At 38.1% G+C, this 18,760-nt stretch overlaps 1 protein-coding gene across 2 annotated transcripts; it reads right to left on the reverse strand.

Moving 5' to 3' along the window:
* Positions 1-385: 385 nt before the first annotated feature.
* LOC120864969 (programmed cell death 1 ligand 1-like) lies at positions 386-18,523 on the reverse strand. Of its 2 annotated transcripts, XM_040242128.1 has the most exons (7): positions 18,481-18,523; positions 13,828-13,893; positions 12,386-12,727; positions 6,647-6,931; positions 4,360-4,467; positions 2,899-2,958; positions 386-1,864 (listed from the first exon to the last, which is right to left on the reverse strand). In XM_040242128.1, exons 2-7 carry the CDS (start codon positions 13,877-13,879, stop codon positions 1,842-1,844), a joined length of 870 nt encoding a protein of 289 aa, XP_040098062.1. In that variant the 5' UTR covers positions 13,880-13,893; positions 18,481-18,523; the 3' UTR covers positions 386-1,841. The 2 variants fall into 2 exon arrangements, with proteins under 2 accessions (XP_040098062.1, XP_040098047.1); XM_040242113.1 differs by lacking the exon at positions 386-1,864 and having other exon boundaries at positions 2,358-2,958.
* Between the last annotated feature and the right edge of the window lie 237 nt (positions 18,524-18,760).

Consider the following 18,760-nt stretch of genomic DNA (forward strand, 5'->3'; position numbering starts at 1 on the left):
AGATGAGTAGGAGGATGGAATGGAGACTTTTTAATGTCTCCTCCAGGACTTTTTGCATTTCGAATCATGAACAAGTATAAATTCAAAATTCAGTTGCATTTAAATAAAAAAGAAACCTGCTATTAACAATACCAGGCCCTATATAAATAAGCATCAAATTTCATGGCAAAGGCAAACAAATCAGGGGTAAATACAGTGATAGAAAAGGATTTCCAGAGCCATTTTCCATGGTTTTAAAGAATACTGACATCTCATAAACTGAAGTCACTTTTATTTTTAAAATATTTATGCTTTTCAACTGTCCAGGAACACACTGGCTGGCTACCTAGAGAATCCCCTCCTCCTTTGGAAGCTTTCTAAACTTTCCGCCTTACAACATTTTTCTCCTCTTATACCTTGTGCTATAATGGACCATATTGTAGCATACATTTTCTTACTGATGTCCTTATTACACTATGAGCTCCTAGAGGGAAGTTTCCTTATTTTGCTCATATCTGTAGACTCTGCCTGGCATGGTGATTGAGACGTTAGGGCACTTCCCAAATGTTTGCTGAATGAACATGTCTTAAAGTAAAGCATAGCTGTCAATTATATTCTAAAAGGACGGAAGGTTTAAAAAGTGTTTTTATTAATTCTTTAATGGAGAAGGAAGTGGCAACCCACTCCAGTGTTCTTGCCTGGAGAATCCCAGGGACAGGGGAGCCTGGTGGGCTGCCGTCTATGGGGTCACACAGAGTCGGACACGACTGAAGTGACTTAGCATTAGCGTTAGCATTAATTCTTTAATAATTAAAAAAGAACATATATATATATATATATATATATAAAACAGAGTTATTTTGCTTAAGAGCAGAGATTGGCACAACACTGTAAATCAACTATACCTAAACTTAAATAAATAAATAAATAAAAGGATGAAGGGTAACAGCTTTGGAAATCTGAAGTCTGCTATGTATTGCCTTGGTCAAGTTTCTGTATCTCCACTCCCTCAGCTGTGAAACAGGCAGAATAATAGTGCTTACCACAACACACTTGCTACAGGGATGAAACGAGATTATGTGCACACATAGTTGTAAAGCTGATATTTAAATGTAAGAGATATTTTGGTAACTTATCTTATTTTGAGGTCTGAAAATAAGATTATCCAAGTCAATTGAAGTATCAGTGGGTTAAACAAGGTATTAAAAATATCTTATACAAACTAATGGTTTGTTCTCTATGATTCTTAAGTACTGACAGTTATAGAGGATATCAAGTACTTTACAAATACTACATTTTACTTGACATGCACAAGTCATTGAGCAGTAAATTTGGTCTGGTGACAAAGTGTTAATTTCTACTACAGCATATCTTCAAAAGAAATCACTCATAGCCACACTCACATGACAAGACCCCACAGACTCAAAATAAATAAAAATAAATCATACTCAAATACTGTGGCAACACTGGGACGCTCAATCAACCAGAAGACAAATCAAGACACTGAGTAAAGACAAAGGGCACTTCTGTAGGAACTGACCATTAAATCAGGGAATCTCAACCTGTTTTCCTAAGATGAGTGATGGATAATGTGTATGGAGGTTCATCATTTAGAAGTGTCCTTTCTCCTTTTCACATGTATTGATGAGTCTTCCACCATTTGGAAGTACCAATGTTTCCTTCCACAGTACCTTTATTCCTTCTTCCTTTGTCCTCTTCTTTCTCAGCTTCTGTTTTCAGAGCTTGGGCTTTCTAAGTTCTACATCATCTGCAGCCCCTGGCCCACTGCATATCTCTGGTCTGATAAATCCAAACCACAGGCTGAGAATCCCTGTTTTAAGATCAGAAGTTTCAACACTGGATTACGTCTCCTCAAGCTGTGTAGCTGGAGAGTGAAAATGAGAAACATAAGGTATATTTGCTAGGGGATATAATAAGCTTTCAACAAGACAAAGAATCATTATACTTATGCCCAATTCCCTTTACATGATAGACTGTAACCATCTACCATGGTTTGCCAGGAACTGTCCTGGTTATGAAACTGAAAGACTCATGCTCTGAGAAAACCCTTACCTCTTGGCAAATTGGGATGGTCTGTCACTCTAAGAAGCTCCAAACAACACTCACTAATTAGCTTTACAACACAAATGAGTGTTATGGACTATAGGGTAATTAGACTAACGTTAAACCTGGGCTTATTGTGAAGTTTGGTTTCGAATTACATAAGAAGAATCAGAAACCTTAATATAGTTTTCTTCTTGGTTCAATGATCTTGATTGGGTGAGGTCTTTCTGGACTTCTACAAATGTAGACATTTGTGGTGAAACAGATTTAAGTAAACAAGTTAAGAGTTAGGTTCCATGGTCAGGTTAGCAAGCTTCAAAGCCTGATTTTTGTCAAGACTTGTGTTCTTGAGCAATTCATATTATCTTCTTGATTCTTTGCTTTCTCCACTATAAAACAGGATAATCTAGTATTATCCTGGGATAATAAAAAAATAAATCTTCTTTGATATTGCGGAGGGAGAAGATTGAGGTATTGTACATGAAGCAGTACACACAGTGCCCAATATAAAAGTTTTATCTATCTACCCATCCATTCATCTATCACCCATCCACATAAATCAACTTGGTCCCCTAATGCAGGGAGATGTTAGGATGCAAAGCAAAGGACCTAGCAGAGAGAAGCTGCCTCCTTCTCCCACCTCCCCAAAGGGCCATCCCTCTACTCCCCTCTGCTATCCCTAAATCTCAGACTGTAGGAACTGTTCTTATATCAGAGTCGTGAAACAAATAGGAGCTAGTAGTTCCAACACTCAGCATTCAGTAAAATAAGGGGAGATTATAATGATAGCTTTCCCCTTGTTCTTTAACTTTTTGTTTCCTTTCTTCAACTTCCAATCCCTGCTAAAATTCTTACCATTTTGTTGCTCTGAATTCGTATCTTGGGTGCCACATTTTTCTACATCCATCTTTCTCACTTGAAGAAAAAAGTTATTTTTATTTTCATGTAATACAACTATACATCCCACACAGTGACCCAAGTTTAAATCCTAGGTTCCTATGAAATATTTCTAATTCCTTAGGAAATCTGGTAGACTTCCTTTTTCCAGGGGTCCCAACAGTTTAGAACACATACTTTTGTTTCTAAATTTTCTTCAGGGGTATATACTTTTATTTTTTAATCTTCCCCCACAGATGTACCATATCCTGAGACACTTTATTATACTTTAGTTTTCTAGCCCTTTCTAATGCCAGTTAATGATTTTTCACATGGAAATGCAAGTTGTGGTCACAGCCACTTCCTTGGACAAATCAACACCACCTCAGGATCTTCCTATCACTGAAACTAGTCTGGCTGTCTCAGTTCTCTGTTCATTAAAAGAAGCTGACCTCCACTCCCTCAATTACACCACTTTCCCAGATCCACCCACCTCTTAAGGGGTTGTAGGGAATTTCTCAACAACTTTTGGAATTCCCTTCCATTTTCCACTTCCCTATTTGCCATCAGATAACTCTATACACAGATCATCATCGGATCCTTTGGTATACTTCTCAAAGTATTAGGGAAATGTTTACTCTGAATCATCTTAAAATGAAAGGAAATTATTTGAATAGACACATTTTCCTGAATTTTAATTGTCCCCTTGGGTAAATAGAGAAATATACACATTAAAATTACTTTGAAAACTATATAATACCTTCAGCAAACTGCTCTGTGGTAAAAGTACCACTGTTCTACATAAGGAACTATTTTTATTATTTAAAGCTCCCAGAAGCCAGCTCAATATAACAGTATAACTAACTCAAGACAAATTCAACTGAAACCAACAGGAATTTTAACTCTTTCCTGTAAGTCTGTGGTTATTTGCATGATAGAAAGAAACTGTTTAACACTTGGTCTTCTTCAACCTCCATGCACACCCTTTTTCTCCTGATCTTCACCCTGCAATCCTGCACAGCTTCACTATAACTGCTGTGAAACAGTGGAGTATCTTTGTGCTACCTTGCAGAGGCAAGTCAGGTTTGCCTGCAGCCATGATCCAACTCTCAACCCCTTAGAAATGTTACTACAAGTGTTTACTGCCACCCTCCAATTCAAATGATGCTACAGAACAGTAGCTAAAAATATACTTTGCATAATTGAAAGTTGGCCCTGGAAGGGAAGGCTAATAGAAAGGCATTTTATAAATCACTGTTTCCTGTTAGGGGCACCCCTAGCATTTGGGGTAGAGTAGTTTCCTGATACATGGGACTGTCCTGCACATTACAGGAGATGTACCATCCCTGGCTCTGCCCGGCAAGTGCCACTGTGACAACAGTAGCACTCTCATACATTTTTCCACAACCCCACCAGAGACTGTCACAATAAAGGAGATACCATTTCTTTTCAGGCAGAAGATGACTGCCAGGGTCACATGCAGGAACAAGAAGAGAGCTCCCAGAATCACCAAGTGATTCCTCGTTTTTGCTGGATCTAGATATGGTTCTGAAAAACAAAATAAAATGAAACTGACTAAAGATAAAATTTTCTTTGGGAGGGACCAAGAGAATAATCATCTTTGAAGTTTAATTTAGGTTAGCATTTTCTTAAGTACCAAAATTCCTTTCCAGTGAGTGGCTGGAATGGTGAAATACCTCAGATATGAAAATGGGGGCAACATGGAAAACTGGAAGCAGCCCAGGTGTTGGACAGGTGGACCTGGGGTGAAGTTTTGCTGCTACTCACTAGCTTTGAGTTCTCTGGCAAATCATTTAACCAGTCTACAAAATGGAAATGATACTGAAATTTTTGTGAGGCTAAATGTTAATAAAATGCTTTTCATAGGGAGTGGCAGCTCAGTATTCTATGATAGCCTTGATTATTTCACTTCTTGCATTCCTTAATATAAAAGCTAGCAGCCTACTGCACATGGCAAAGATGCAATGTGATGGCTAACTGGCACTCCCAAAAGAGCTCCTTCTTCCCCCATCTGTGGCCATGATTGTAGATCACGGTTTGGTTTTTTTCTCTCCACCGTTTGAACACCTTGGGACATCTAATCACTGGTACTTTTCACTAATCTATCTCCAGCCCCCTGCAGGAAGAAAAGCGGTCTTATGGCACATGCTGCTCAGAGACGAACTCCCACCTCCCACCATTAGCTATGCTTCGTGATTACCTAGTTCAAGTTTTAAAGCCACAATCATAGTCAGTCTTTCTTCTGTAGCTGTCAGTTTACAAAGTCTGGTAATAACTTTATGAATTAGGTGTGCCAAGTATTAAAGAAAAAACCCCCAGGTGACAGGTGAGAACACATATTTCAAACAGTTAGGTGAGTTAACCCTAGGTCTTCCCACAAATAAGTTGTTAAAAAACAGCTTTTAAATGGCAGAGAAATACTAATGCAGCTCCTCCCAAAGTGACTCTTTAATTTTCTAAACTGCTTTTGTTCTTTTTGTTCTTAGGGCTACCTTGGATTGTCTTTTCCTATTGTTTGCCTTTCTATTCAATTTTTGGGTTGTTCTCTCTGAAGTATCAGAGCTTTACTGTCAACATCTAGTGGGGGTGAGGAGAGTGTGGTGAGAAGTGCCTCTGAGAAGACCTCTGGGTTTATATTAACATCATGCTCTCAAGGCTCACCTTCTCTAAAGGTCTGAGCCTCTCACCAGATTAAATCCTGCCTTACCCACTTCTGTAGGAAAGTGAGATAAAAAACATAGCTGATTCTGTGCAAACAAGAGTCTCAAATCATTTTCATGCATTGTAGCCCATGTATTTCCAGGATACTGTTGCCCAATAGGTTATAACTATGTAAGAAAAGTGAAAAGCACAGAAGAAATCAAGTCGCTTGCCCAGGGGAACACTGATTTATGCACTAAGAAGACTACCTCGGAGGAGACAGAATGGGCAGGAAGGCACTCTCCCATCTGGAATAAGGTAGAAAAGTACATCCTATTTGTTTCCTGCCACAGAAACTCTGGAAAGAAGGAAACAGCTGTGACGCACTCAGATCTGGATTCCTAAAACATGGCCTGAGTTGAGTCTTCCTCTCAGGTGCTCCTCTGGATCCCCCTGGCCACAAGAGCATTTCTAACATGAAATGAGACTGCCTGTTTTATTATCCATTTCCTGCAGAGTGTTAACTGTTTTTTACTTTTCTATGAGCTTCTAATGCCTGGAATGTACAGCATATTGAATAAATGCTTGCTTAATGTTTCAGTTCAGTTCAGTCACTCAGTCGTGTCCGACTCTTTGTGACCCCATGAATCGCAGCACGCCAGGCCTCCCTGTCCATCACCAACTCCTGGAGTTTACTCAAACTCATGTCCATCGAGTTGGTGATGCCATCCAGCCATCTCATCCTCTGTCATCCCCTTCTCCTCCTACCCCCAATCCCTCCCAGCATCAGAGTCTTTTCCAGTGAGTCAACTCTTTGCATGAGGTGGCCAAAGTACTGGAGTTTCAGCTTTAGCATCAGTCCTTAATGTTTACTAAGTAGAAATATGACTCAGATGAATGGAGGTGAGGAAGAAGAATGCATTTTATAAATGTAGTTCATTCATATAAATAGAGTTTATTCATTCATTCATTCAACAAACAATGAAAGTTTATGATGAGCAGGCATCAGGCTACATACCAAGAGACAATACTAGGCACATTTTAATTGAGATGTTCAAAATATTACCTGGGATGACCAACTCAGCTGTGTTGTTTTCCTCATGACCTAATCTCCGAAAAGTGCAGTAGAAAATTTTGTCAGCTGTTGTGTTGATTCTCAGTGTGCTGGTCACATTGAAAAGCTTTTCCTCCCTCTTAGAATTGGTGATGCTGGTTTTGCCACTCAGGACTTGGTGATCGCTACTTGTCCAGATGACATCAGCTTCAGGGTAACCCTCAGCCTGACACGTTAATTCATGTTCAGAGGTGACTGGATCCACAGAAATTGTGTGGTAGATTTTGCGGTATGGAGCTAGGTCATGAACAAAAAGAAGGCATGGCTTTCATTTAACACAGAACTAGACATGTGGCTTTTTGGTCTTGTCAACCTTAGATAGAATACCAATCCAGGCTGTTCTCAGAGAAATAATCTTAAAGCTCAGATGTCTCAGCAGTGGGGAATGTCTGGTAGTTTGGCCTCAACTCTTCCAGTCATACTTGGGCCAAGTTTGGGCTTAAAGGAATACCTATCTTGCTATAAAAAGTATATTGCTATTTTTATTGAGGTCAAAGTAAATGTACAGATTGTTTTAAAAGAGAACTTTCAACTTTAAACCAGTAGTCTTTCTATCCAAATATAAAACATCTCTGTTCATTTGTTCAAGTCTTTATATGTTTCTCAGTAAAGTTTTATAGTTTTTATAAAGGACCAAATTCTTAAATTTATTCCTGGACATTTTCCCTTTGTTTGTAAAGGTGTCTTCATAAATACAAACCTCTCCAGCTGTTCAGCACTGTTTTCTTACATTTTATTTAATAAACAGAAAATTTCTTTTTGATATGCCATTCACTTTTTCAACATTAGGTGAATGATCAGAAATTAGGAATGAAAATAGTATTATGTCATTGTAAAAGTTGATACATGTTCCTGAATGGTACTTTTAAAAGTTTAAGTGCATTTATAGGATTTTAGAATAGTTTTAGATTTACAGAAAAGTTGCAAAGATAGTATAGGGTACCTGTGTACCTCTTCCCCAGTTTCCCCTACTGTCACCACCTTACATTACCATGGTACTTTGTCCTAACTAAGGAGCCAACAGTAGAACAATACTATTAACTAAATCTTATACTTTGTTCCATTTCACTAGATTTTCCCTACTGTCCTTTTGCTGTTCTAGGATTTCATCTAGAATACTATCATGATATTTATTTTTTAAACTTTTTAGCTGGTTATTTTAATAAATCATTTAACTTCGATTAAATTTTAGATCACTAATTTGGGATGCTTTTAGGATTAAGATATCCAATGTACTGAATATTTTAGTAGATTAGTGCACTTATATCGCTTAAGAGCTTTATTTCATGTTTATTCATTATAACTATGTTAACATGTTATTATTCTGTTGGCATAGTTTTTACGCCTAATAGTTTAGTGTTACCACTAATGGTATAAGAATAAAATATTAGAACTTATATGTATTTTTATCATAACAATTAAGAAATAATCTAAGCTTAACAAATTTTACTGACTGACACTGCCCCTCACTTCATGCGCCTCATGAGGGTCTTAAAGGAATAGAGGAATTTTATAACACCAAAGGGAGGACAGTGACTTGTTTGAGATTATTACAGATATTCAGGTTCTCTTATCTAATTTTAACTAAACTAACCTGCTTACAAAATGAACAACTAATAAAAAGGTTTCCCACAAAGAAGATGAGCATTGAAGATATTACCAATAATTTAAGCAAAAACCAAAAGGAAATGGCAGGAGTGATACTTCTTACCACAACTTGATGAAGTAAAACAAGTACCTAACTCTACAGGACAAGGCATTGGTTAAAAAAAAAAACTTCAAGATTGTCAAGACCATCCACTTTGGGTATTGATGAATTTCACCGGAGATACACTCTGCTTTGAAATTAGCTGATGATAGCGAAGCATCATAATTAGTAAGACGTTGAAAATAATGTTTATTAAATTCTCATGTCATCTTTTTAAAATTTGTATTTTTTATATTTATAGATTGTCCAGTGTATTTTCATATGAACCATATGAAATTGGTGGTGTTCAATTTCTTTTGCCTTTAAAATTGTTAATTTCCTATGACATAACCCATATACTAACACAAATATATTCTTTATAAACACACACACACACATAAATATATTAATTTAACATGCTTTCCTGATGGGATAGTTAATCAAAAACATTTGCAGATGAGTGGTTTACTAGATCTGGAGTACACATGTGCTAATCCAGACCATGAAAAGTTAATAGTAGTTTTAAGTCAACATATTAATATAGCTCAATACACACTTTGGAGGTAAAAACACAGAAAATAAAACTTGGCTGTTAAGGGCAGACCTCAGAGCCAAATTGCTTGAGTTTAGAACCTGGCTTCACCACTTAATAGTTGAATGAACTTGGCAAATTACTTACATTTCTTTGGATCTCAGTTTCCTCATCGATGAAATGAGGAGAGGAACACCACATGTCACTGACTCTAAGCTGTTACCTACTCAAAGATACACTCAGATTTCAGAGCTAGTAAAATGTGAAAAATATGCATTTTTAACATGATAAGCTCTGACTCCATAGAGTCATTTGAGGATTAAATGTGGTAGTACAGGCCAAGTGCTTAGAGTGGGGCCTGGCCCTTAAGTACTACAGAATTACTGCTAGAGTTGCTCTTCCTCTTCTTACTGCTACCAAAGTGCACTCACGTGGTATTCTTTAGGAAGTACTGACAGCTCCTGACAAACAGCCTTGGAAATAAATTTTTATATATCCAAACATGTTCAAGTTTCAAAAATTTTAGATTTATCCGATTTGAGGAAATACATCATTCATTCATTCAAGAAAAAATTTTTATGTGTTCCTGTCTTACTACTACTCTTATATGCCAAGTCCTAGGAAAACAGCAATAAATATAACAGACCAAAGTCTCTGTCTTTGTGGACTGTATGTTCTAAAAGAAGAGAGATAGTAACAAAATATATAGGTACATTTATATGATATGTTACACAATATGGGGTCAAATGCTACAGAAAAAACTTAAACAAGACTGGTTGGTGAATTTGGGGGAGAGATGGGGGTGGTAAAGCAGTTAATCCTTGGTCCCTACAAACAAATTAGCTTTATCAGGCTAACTACACTTACTTTGTTCTTTCAGTTGCCTAGTCCTATTTAAGTTCTTGAAAGTATAAATGGGCTCTTCATTTTCCTGGCTATAGGGTTCAGTGTTTAAGGAGAAAATAACATTTTCAACTGAAAAGTCAAATGTCTGAGAATCTGGTATTTAAACAAAAATGAAAGGTGCAATAATACCAAAGTGATAATAATAATTGAGTTAATCTAAAACTAAACTCAAATTTTAGTTTTGAAATGCTTCACCTTTAAAATCCCATGGTGACTGAACTCCCTGGGGGGAAGCTGTGAGACCACATGTTTGCAGTGATGGGAAGAGAAGCTCGACAGCTTTACTCGTGAAATTATTTGCATATGGAGATGACTCAGGAGTTACACTTCCCTGAGTTGTAAAGCTCATGTAAGCCAGCAATGGTTCAGTGCAATGAAAGCTTGGTGTCTGGCTTGCTTTCAGTGCAGCTCAACGTAACCTCCAAGACCACTGTGTGCAAATGACAATGAGATGTTCTGGGACTAGGATGCCAATTTAGTAATTTACAATATGAAATGGAATGGTCAAACAAATCACATCCTCAAATCTGACTGGTCATCTGTTTTGCTCCATCAAGGACCCCACCTTGGAAAAACCATCAATGCTGAAAGGTTTTCTACTGTGTTAAACTACAGCAAAGAAAATCACAAATCCACAAGGGACATTACAGAGCCCAGAAAAACTGGAAGAACAACTTTACAACAGGGACAGCTTTCCCACTCTCTGCATACTCCCTACAAGCTGATGAGAGACTCTTCTTATGGAAGCAGAAGCTTATACTCTGCACTTCCTTCTAATCTACTTATGCCAGGCTGATACTCTTCCTACCCACCCAAGATCTAACAATGCTGGCTATTCATAGAGCTAAGTCTTGATCATTTCTTTAATACCTTGAAATATAGTATGCCTGATAGACTGAAGAAAAGTTAAAAAGTTAAAAATCTCAACCTGGGATCCCATCAGCTTGTTTTTATAAATATCTGCTCTGGAGAAACATATGGTAAGATACAATTAAATTAAATCTATTTCATAAGACAAGTGAGATTTTGACAACAGTAGCATTAACTGAGCCAAATTCAGAGGCCCAGTGATACACCATGAAATAAGACACATTCCTATATAAATTTTATTTTGAGTGTATAATGATTAGTTACTCTTTTATGATAAACGTAAACTTTTCTTATTCATATTACAGATCTTTGGACTGATGCTTAGGTCAGGAATAGAAACTCCAAGGAACACTAACTCTAGTCACATATTAAAAGGTCACCATGTGAAAGAAAGAAGCAAGTAGATACTCTCAAAACTGTGACTATAGATGGCAGATTCCAACTCAGTATCTGAAAGAAATTACAAAAGGCTATGGAAAGGAGGTCCAAATGACAAGGGTATCATTGCAGTAAGTATGTGAATAGAAGATCCTTTGTGGAGATTTCTTTGGGTGTTTGGACTAGCTGCTCTCGTCTGGGATTCTTTCAGCTCTCAATTTTGTGGATCTTAACAGTGAAAGCAGAGGTGGTCAGCTAAGGTGTTTTCCTTTATTTAGCTAGCTGCTGCTGCTAAATTGCTTCAGTCCTGTCCGACTCTGTGCGACCCCATAGACGGCAGCCCACCAGGCTCTGCCATCCCCGGGATTCTCCAGGCAAAAACACTGGAGTGGGTTGCCATTGCCTTCTCCAATGCATGAAAGTAAAAAATGAAAGTGAAGTTGCTCAGTCGTGTCTGACCCTTAGTGACCCCATGTACTGCAGCCTACCAGGCTCCTCGGTCCATGGGATTTTCCAGGCAAGAGTACTGGAGTGGGTTGCCATTTCCTTCTCCGTATTTAGCTAGAAGCAATCCCAAATTTTGAACCCAGGTGGCCAGATATCATATTTATAGGTCAGTACCTAGGAATTGGACACTCACAGTTCTTCTTCAAGGCTCTAACATAATATTGGCACAGATTTTTAAGATGAAAGTGTGCCCAGTGAGCACAGTTCATACACTCTTCATTTATTCAATACTTGACATGATTATTTTTTGCCTTCATAGATTGACTTCAAGTCTTTTTGAATGTGAACTTTACAATGGGATTTGTTTTTAATATATGTATTTACATTTGACATAGAGAGTTTCCAAGGAAGGAAAATGCAGGCAGACCTCATAAAACTGAGAAATAGGTACTAAATTTAAAAATTCCTGGAGGAACATACAAATAGTGATTATTACCTTTGCATGCCATGGAAGATATAGTGGCGAAGGGAGGAGAGACATTTTTGTAGTTCATTGTATCCTTTTCCATAGTATGTGAATTATTTGCAAGTATGTGTATACATATTACTTTTATAATAATAAAAAAGTGAAGATTAGGAATTTTTAGGAAAACTGAATGTACTGTGCAACTTGACTGTCATGTTTGGCTCTAGATCTCTGGGGACTATCAAATGAGATGTGCTCAAGCAACACTCATTGGATGAGTGTGCAAATGAATGAATAACAGACTGCTGCTGTGGAAAGTGAAGCTGGACTTCCAAGAACAAAAAGTTCAACACTGAGATATGGTTTTAACAAAGGTTGTGCCTTATTATCTATAATAAATCTTACCATTGACTTTCAAAGTAATCCGCTTGTAGTCGGCACCGCCATAGCTGATCAAGCAACAGTAAACCCCTGCATCCTGCAATTTCACATCTGTTATCTGAAGTGCAGCCTTTCCCAAGGAGAGCTGGTCCTTCAACAGCTGGGCCCTCCCATGGTAGCTACTGTGTTGAACGTTCAGGTCTTCCTTCCCATTCACAAACTGAATAATTTTCTTATCCTCCATTTCCCAGTAAACAACTAACACAAGCAGGTTTAATTGTTTGTCTACTGGAAATCTGCATTCCAACGTCACATTGCTGCCATATTCTACCACATACAGGTCCTTGGGAACTGTGATAGTAAATGCTGAAAAGAAAGATAACCAATCTTTAGAAGATGGAAAACTCCTCAAAAAATTTATAGAATGAGTCCAGGATTTACAGAAGCTTTATCTGGTCACTTACATGATAATTACACTTACGGACTTACTTCCCTGAAATATTTATTTTATCCAGTGAGCCTGAGACATATCTCACTCCCAAGTTAGAATAATAAAATTAGCTAAACAAGTTGTCCCAAAATTCATAAACATACACTACTGTAGAACTAGTGCATGGTAAAGGGGTATTTATAACCAGGAAGACTTTGTTTCATGTGGACATCCCCAGAATGTCCTTTGACTGGACACTTATTTGCCTTTTACATAGTCTAAATCATAGATTCCAATGGATCTCTCTACTTATTGCCCCAAACTCTTAATCAGTTGTCTGGCCAGATGAGTACAGAGATTTAGGGAGCATCTCAGGCTGATGCAGGTACTGTGTTACCCTGACATTCCATGTAAGCTACAATTCTTCCTTAGAATATACTTATTGGATAAAACAGGTCATAGAGCAAGGTGGATAGAATGATCCTGTCCTTATTTAAAACAAATATGTAAGAGTATACACATAGGCCATTTCCCCAGATATTTTCAGTAATTATTCTTGGGAAATAGATAATGGATAATGAGTAATAGATGGGCTTCTCAGGTGGCACTAGTAGTAAAGAATCTGCCTGCAAATGCAGGAGATGTAAGAGATGCAAGTTCAATTCCTGGGTTGGGAAAATCCCCTGGAGGAGGACCTGGAAATCCACTCCAGTATTCTTGCCTGGAGAATCTCCATGGACAGAGGAACTTGGCGGGCTATAGTCTATAGTGTTGCAAAGAATCAGACATGACTGAAGCAACTTAGCATGCACACAAGGAGTAATGGATAGGGGTTAATTTTGTTTCTTTCAGTGTGTCCATACTCCTTATATCTTTGTCCAGTGAAACAGGTTTATGAATTATGTTTATCAACTATAATGAAGGAAGAATAAAAAGTCCTCTCTATAAAAATTATATCCATTTTATTATTTCACTTTTGATCTTATAGTTAAAATATTTAAAATATAGAACCTAATGGAAGGATTTTGTGTCTTACCTTTCAGCAAACAACAGTAAGCCATGAATGTTAAGACACTATATATCCTCATCTTTCTGGAATGACCTAATTATGGAAAACAGAAAAAAGGAAACTCCTTTATTCAATAATTGAATACCCAGACATTATGGGACTTGGCAGTTCTAATTGAAACTGTCTACTGATAACCAGACAATGACTGATTTGTAAGTGTTAAAATGCAGCAGGGAATCTAGAAGTTCAATACCTTCACATAATATCCCACAGTCATATAAATCTAAGTGAAAAAAAAAAAGATACTATGATGAGACTTTAAAAATTTAATTACAAGGCCTGGAAAAAACTTGTACACACAAAGAAAACCAAGATGAAAATATTGCACCAAAATCCTCTCAAATATCTTATGGGTTTTTTTCTACAGTGTAACATCTCTAGAAATCCAAGCCTGCCCTATACAAAATTTCAAAGCAAGCAGAATCTGACTTCCACGTCTCCCACCCTTCAGTGCCTTTTCCCCTCAGCAGCTGAATACCTTCATCCTGCTGCTACTGCTGCTGCTGCTAAGTTGCTTCAGTCATGTCCGACTCTGTGTGACCCCATAGATGGCAGCCCGCCAGGCTCCCCCGTTCCTGGGATTCTCCAGGCAAGAACACTGGAGTGGGTTGCCATTTCCTTCTCCAATGCATGAAAGTGAAAAGTGAAAGTGAAGTCACTCAGTCATGTCTAACTCTTAGGGACCCCATGGACTGCAGCCCACCAGGCTCCTCCATCCATGGGATTTTCCAGGCAAGAGTACTGGAGTGGGGTGCCATTGCCTTCTCCAACCCTCATCCTACTCTTTAACTATTCAACTCTTCCAGATTATTATCCAAACCATGCCAGTTCTCATCAAGGTGCCGTCTTTCCAAAATCTGTTCTTTTGTCCTTTGCTTATTCCAAATTATAAATTATATTATATTCCCTCAATAAACTGATTCCACTAGTAGCAGGGGGAGTGAGAAGGAGAAACATTTGGCTTCAACCACTTCATACTAAGACGTGACTCACTCACAGCCTTTTTTCAGTGGTATCTGCCTCGATTCTACTCTTCATCGTGTCATCCTGCTTGAAATTCTACCAATTCTTTAATTTAGCAAACATTAATTGAATACCTTTTCTGTGCCTGGCACTATTTTAGGCACTAGAGATATAGCAGTGAACAGGAAAGAAAAATCACTCTCTTTCTTCTAGGAGCATATATTCAGTAAATAGAGAAGATTTGGGTTATAGTTCAGCAAATCTGTTTACTTATTAACATTTTCTCATGATATACATATATTTACACACTTTGAAGAGAAAGCCAGTTTTCCCCCTTAAGAATTTCTGTGACCTTTGTATATATACAAAAAATCACAATTGATCAATTAATCAATGCTACACATATGTAAGGCAGAAGATTTATGCCATATATATATAAATAGCTCTAAAAATCAGTAAGAAAACTACATACAACCCAACAGGAAAATGAGCCAAAGGTTCTACTATACAGTTCAGAGAATAAGAAATACAAATGACATCTAAACAAAGGGAAGGATTCTCTATCTTACCAATGAAGAAAAGATAATAGTTTAAGACACGAGACATAATTTTTCACTTATTTGCTTGATTAAGACTATAAGTATTCCTAATATTTAGTGTTTATGAGGATATGAACAAATGGGTTTCCTTAACAACTACTGATAGGAATGTGAAGTTACATAACCTTTTTTTTTCGGAGGGCAATTTGGTAATCTCCATTAAAATTTTAAATGTATATGCCATTTAGCTTTCACTTCCTCTCTAAGAAATATATCTTACAAAAACAAAAACACAAGCATATGACAACAGACATCAAAAGATTTTAGAGGCCCTATCTGCTACTATCTAGTAGTAAAGTAGTAAAGGCCAGAGATGCTGCTAAACATCCTAGAGTGCCCATGACAACCCCTGCAGCAAAGATACATCTGGTCCCAAATGTCAACAATGACAAGGTTGAGAAACCTTGCAACCACTGTGAGTATTTCAGTATATATTTTTCTTCTAGATTTTCCCCTATGAAGCTTTTAAAAACAATCAGACACATAACACCCACTTTTTAAATTTAATATTTTGATGAATATTTTCCATTTTGCCACACAATATTTATAAGTATCTTATTTAGTGGCCCCATTATGTTTAGTTTCCCTGTTGTTAGGTATAGTATTGTGTTCAGTTTTTAAAATAACATAAGTATTTGTGTATTCAGAAAATATTTGTTAAGTGCCTACTGTGTACCAGGTCCCAGGCTAGGCCCTGAGGATAGATTTTCCCCAAGTAGAACTGCTGATCAAGGAGAAACAGCATTTTCCTAGTTTCTGACACATGTGGATGACTGGTGCCAGTTACACTGTGTCTTCACCTAGCACTTATTTTACATATATGTACACACATATGTGCATATATATATTCTAATTTAATTATTAAAAAAACAAGCAAAGAACTATTGCATAAAACAGAGGCACATTAAATCCACTCACAGATTTCAATTAATTTTTCCAGTGTTTATGACATTCCTTGATGGAGTTCCTATCTCTTGACGAATCTGGTTGAAAATTTTAGAGGTAATGAAAGTTTACTGGAAGGTGAGGGATTAGATCTGATGTTTACCTAAGTCCTCATTATACCTCCTCTTCCAGGGCTCCATTCCTTTGAAGTACAGCTATTGTTAGTGAGGGAATAGTAGGGGGAAGGTAAGAGACCCTGTAAGTAGACATGGTCTTTGACCTCTAACAGTTACCTGGTGTTCAGAAGGTAAAGTGTTTGCCTGCAATCCGGGAGACCTGAGTTTGATCCCTGGGTCTGGAAGATCCCCTGGAGTATGAAATAGCAACCCACTATAGTATTCTTGCCTGGAAAATCCCATGGATGGAGGAGCCTGGCGGGCTACATACAGTCCATTGCGTTGCAAGGAGACAGACACGACTGAGCAACTTCAGTTTCTTTCTTTCTTGACCTCTAAACCCCACATCAGGGCAGTTGGTCTAAGATAAGAACACTAACATTGTCTTCAGATAAGAAACTCAGTATAACTAAATTCCCAGAACAAGAACTGAGACATTCAAAGGGTAAGAAAATGTGAACTAGGAAAGAAGTGATGGTTCATTCAGGACGGGGAAGCAGGTTTGTCCCTGGGGGAACCCAGTATACCAATATGGAACTGATACTACTTCTCTATCTCACCAAGGTAGGGCAGACACGACAGAAAGTCAGGGAAAAGAACTCAGGTTTTCTTAAAAGCAAGGACTGTCGTGTTACCTGTTAGTTCAGGGTTTCCTTTGATTTTTATCTGATGTATATGAACGATTTGATTTTAAAAAATTCCTAGAGTTTGAAAATGTCTCCAAGCAAGGGGAAAACCGACTCAATTAACAGATCAAGATAGTTGATCTAGTAAACCTCTGTGCTCATATTCAGTCTCTTTAGTTGTGTGCGACTCTTTGCGAGCCTTTGTTGTCAAACTCTATTAAACCCAACTAAATCCTGTGCCCTGCCTCCCTCCCTTTAGTCACACTGAGCTATTCTGCGTTTCCCAGGTGTGGCTTCAGTTCCACAGTATTTCTGTGGCTTCCTTTAAGAACACACTCTAACTATTGTCCTGTAACCTCTGCCTACTCTATTCCACTGGGGGGAAAAATGTTGATTATTATTATGAATTTTTTTTAAAGTGTCACAGTTCTAATAAACTGCTGGGCAACTGTCAATATGAACTGGCACAACCTTTCTGGAAGGCAATTTTCAATCTGTATCAAAGGCTCTTAAGTCATTCAGAGTTTGATTAGTAGTTATACTTCTAAGAGTTCATCTGAAGGAAATAATCACCAATGTTCTAGCTTTTATAAGCAATGAAGCTGGGTGAGTGGCTAAAATAGTGAACCTCTAAATAATCTTGACATCCAGCATGAGGGGATTAATTTTGTTTGGTTATCCAGCATCATGGAATGTAGCCATAAAAAAAAATCACATTTTTAGAAAGCAATTTTAGAAAGCTTAGAAACTCATCCACATTAAGCCCCCCAAAACAAGGTGTAATATTGATATGACATCCCTATAAGACAAATCCAAACTCAACTTTGACATAGGCTAGGCTCAAAGTGTTAAGAAATGCTTTAACATTTTTTTCCTCAGGCTCCTCATTCCCTCCTTCAGGACTCCTTTAGTCCTCAGAGCAGACAGACCCCAGAACTCGGGTTCAGGTATCCCGGCTCTTACAGCAGGAAGGGGCCTCAGGAGATGCTGCGGGTGTGAGGACTTACCCAGATCAGACTGCTAGTGAGCGGCTGAAAGTGTACTAGGACTCAGGTGTCCTGACCTCCAGCCCAGAAATTTCCCTCTAGACCCGTTTACCCACCTCAGGACCACAGTCATGAACGCGCAGAAACATGTATGTACTTACAAGATAAGCAAAACAAAATCTCACCTAACGAAAAGCTAAATTTGTTACTTGTTCTTATTAAGTTAGACAAGTAATCGGCTCTACATCACCGAGACCAGCACATGCTCTCCCTTTCCCTTCTCCTCTCTCCATCCCAAAGAAAGGGTCTCTGTGGCAGTCCCGTTTTAAAGTGCCAAGCGAGTGAGGCCGCCAGACACTGGCCAGTGAGCAAGAACGCTCCCTACCTGCCGGGGGGAGAGTCGCGGCTGGCGTTGAGACTTCGGCGCTGTGCCCGGACTGCCAGGGCCCCCCGCAGCTATTGAGCTCCCATGGGTGTTTCTCCTCCCACTTTCTGGCCCGCTGCGTAAGCGCTCACGTGACTGGATTTTCTCGCCCGGAGCCAAGTATGTGAGTTGGGAAATAAGTGTTTTTTCCATTCTTGGAATAAAAAAAGATAGATAAAAGAAACCAAAAGTGAAACTTAAATTCGGCTTCCCGTAAATCAGCTTTTTAAAAGAAAAGTTT

This window comes from Oryx dammah, unplaced genomic scaffold (genome assembly GCF_014754425.2).
Source record: "Oryx dammah isolate SB20612 unplaced genomic scaffold, SCBI_Odam_1.1 HiC_scaffold_1, whole genome shotgun sequence".
Lineage (NCBI taxonomy): Eukaryota > Metazoa > Chordata > Mammalia > Artiodactyla > Bovidae > Oryx > Oryx dammah.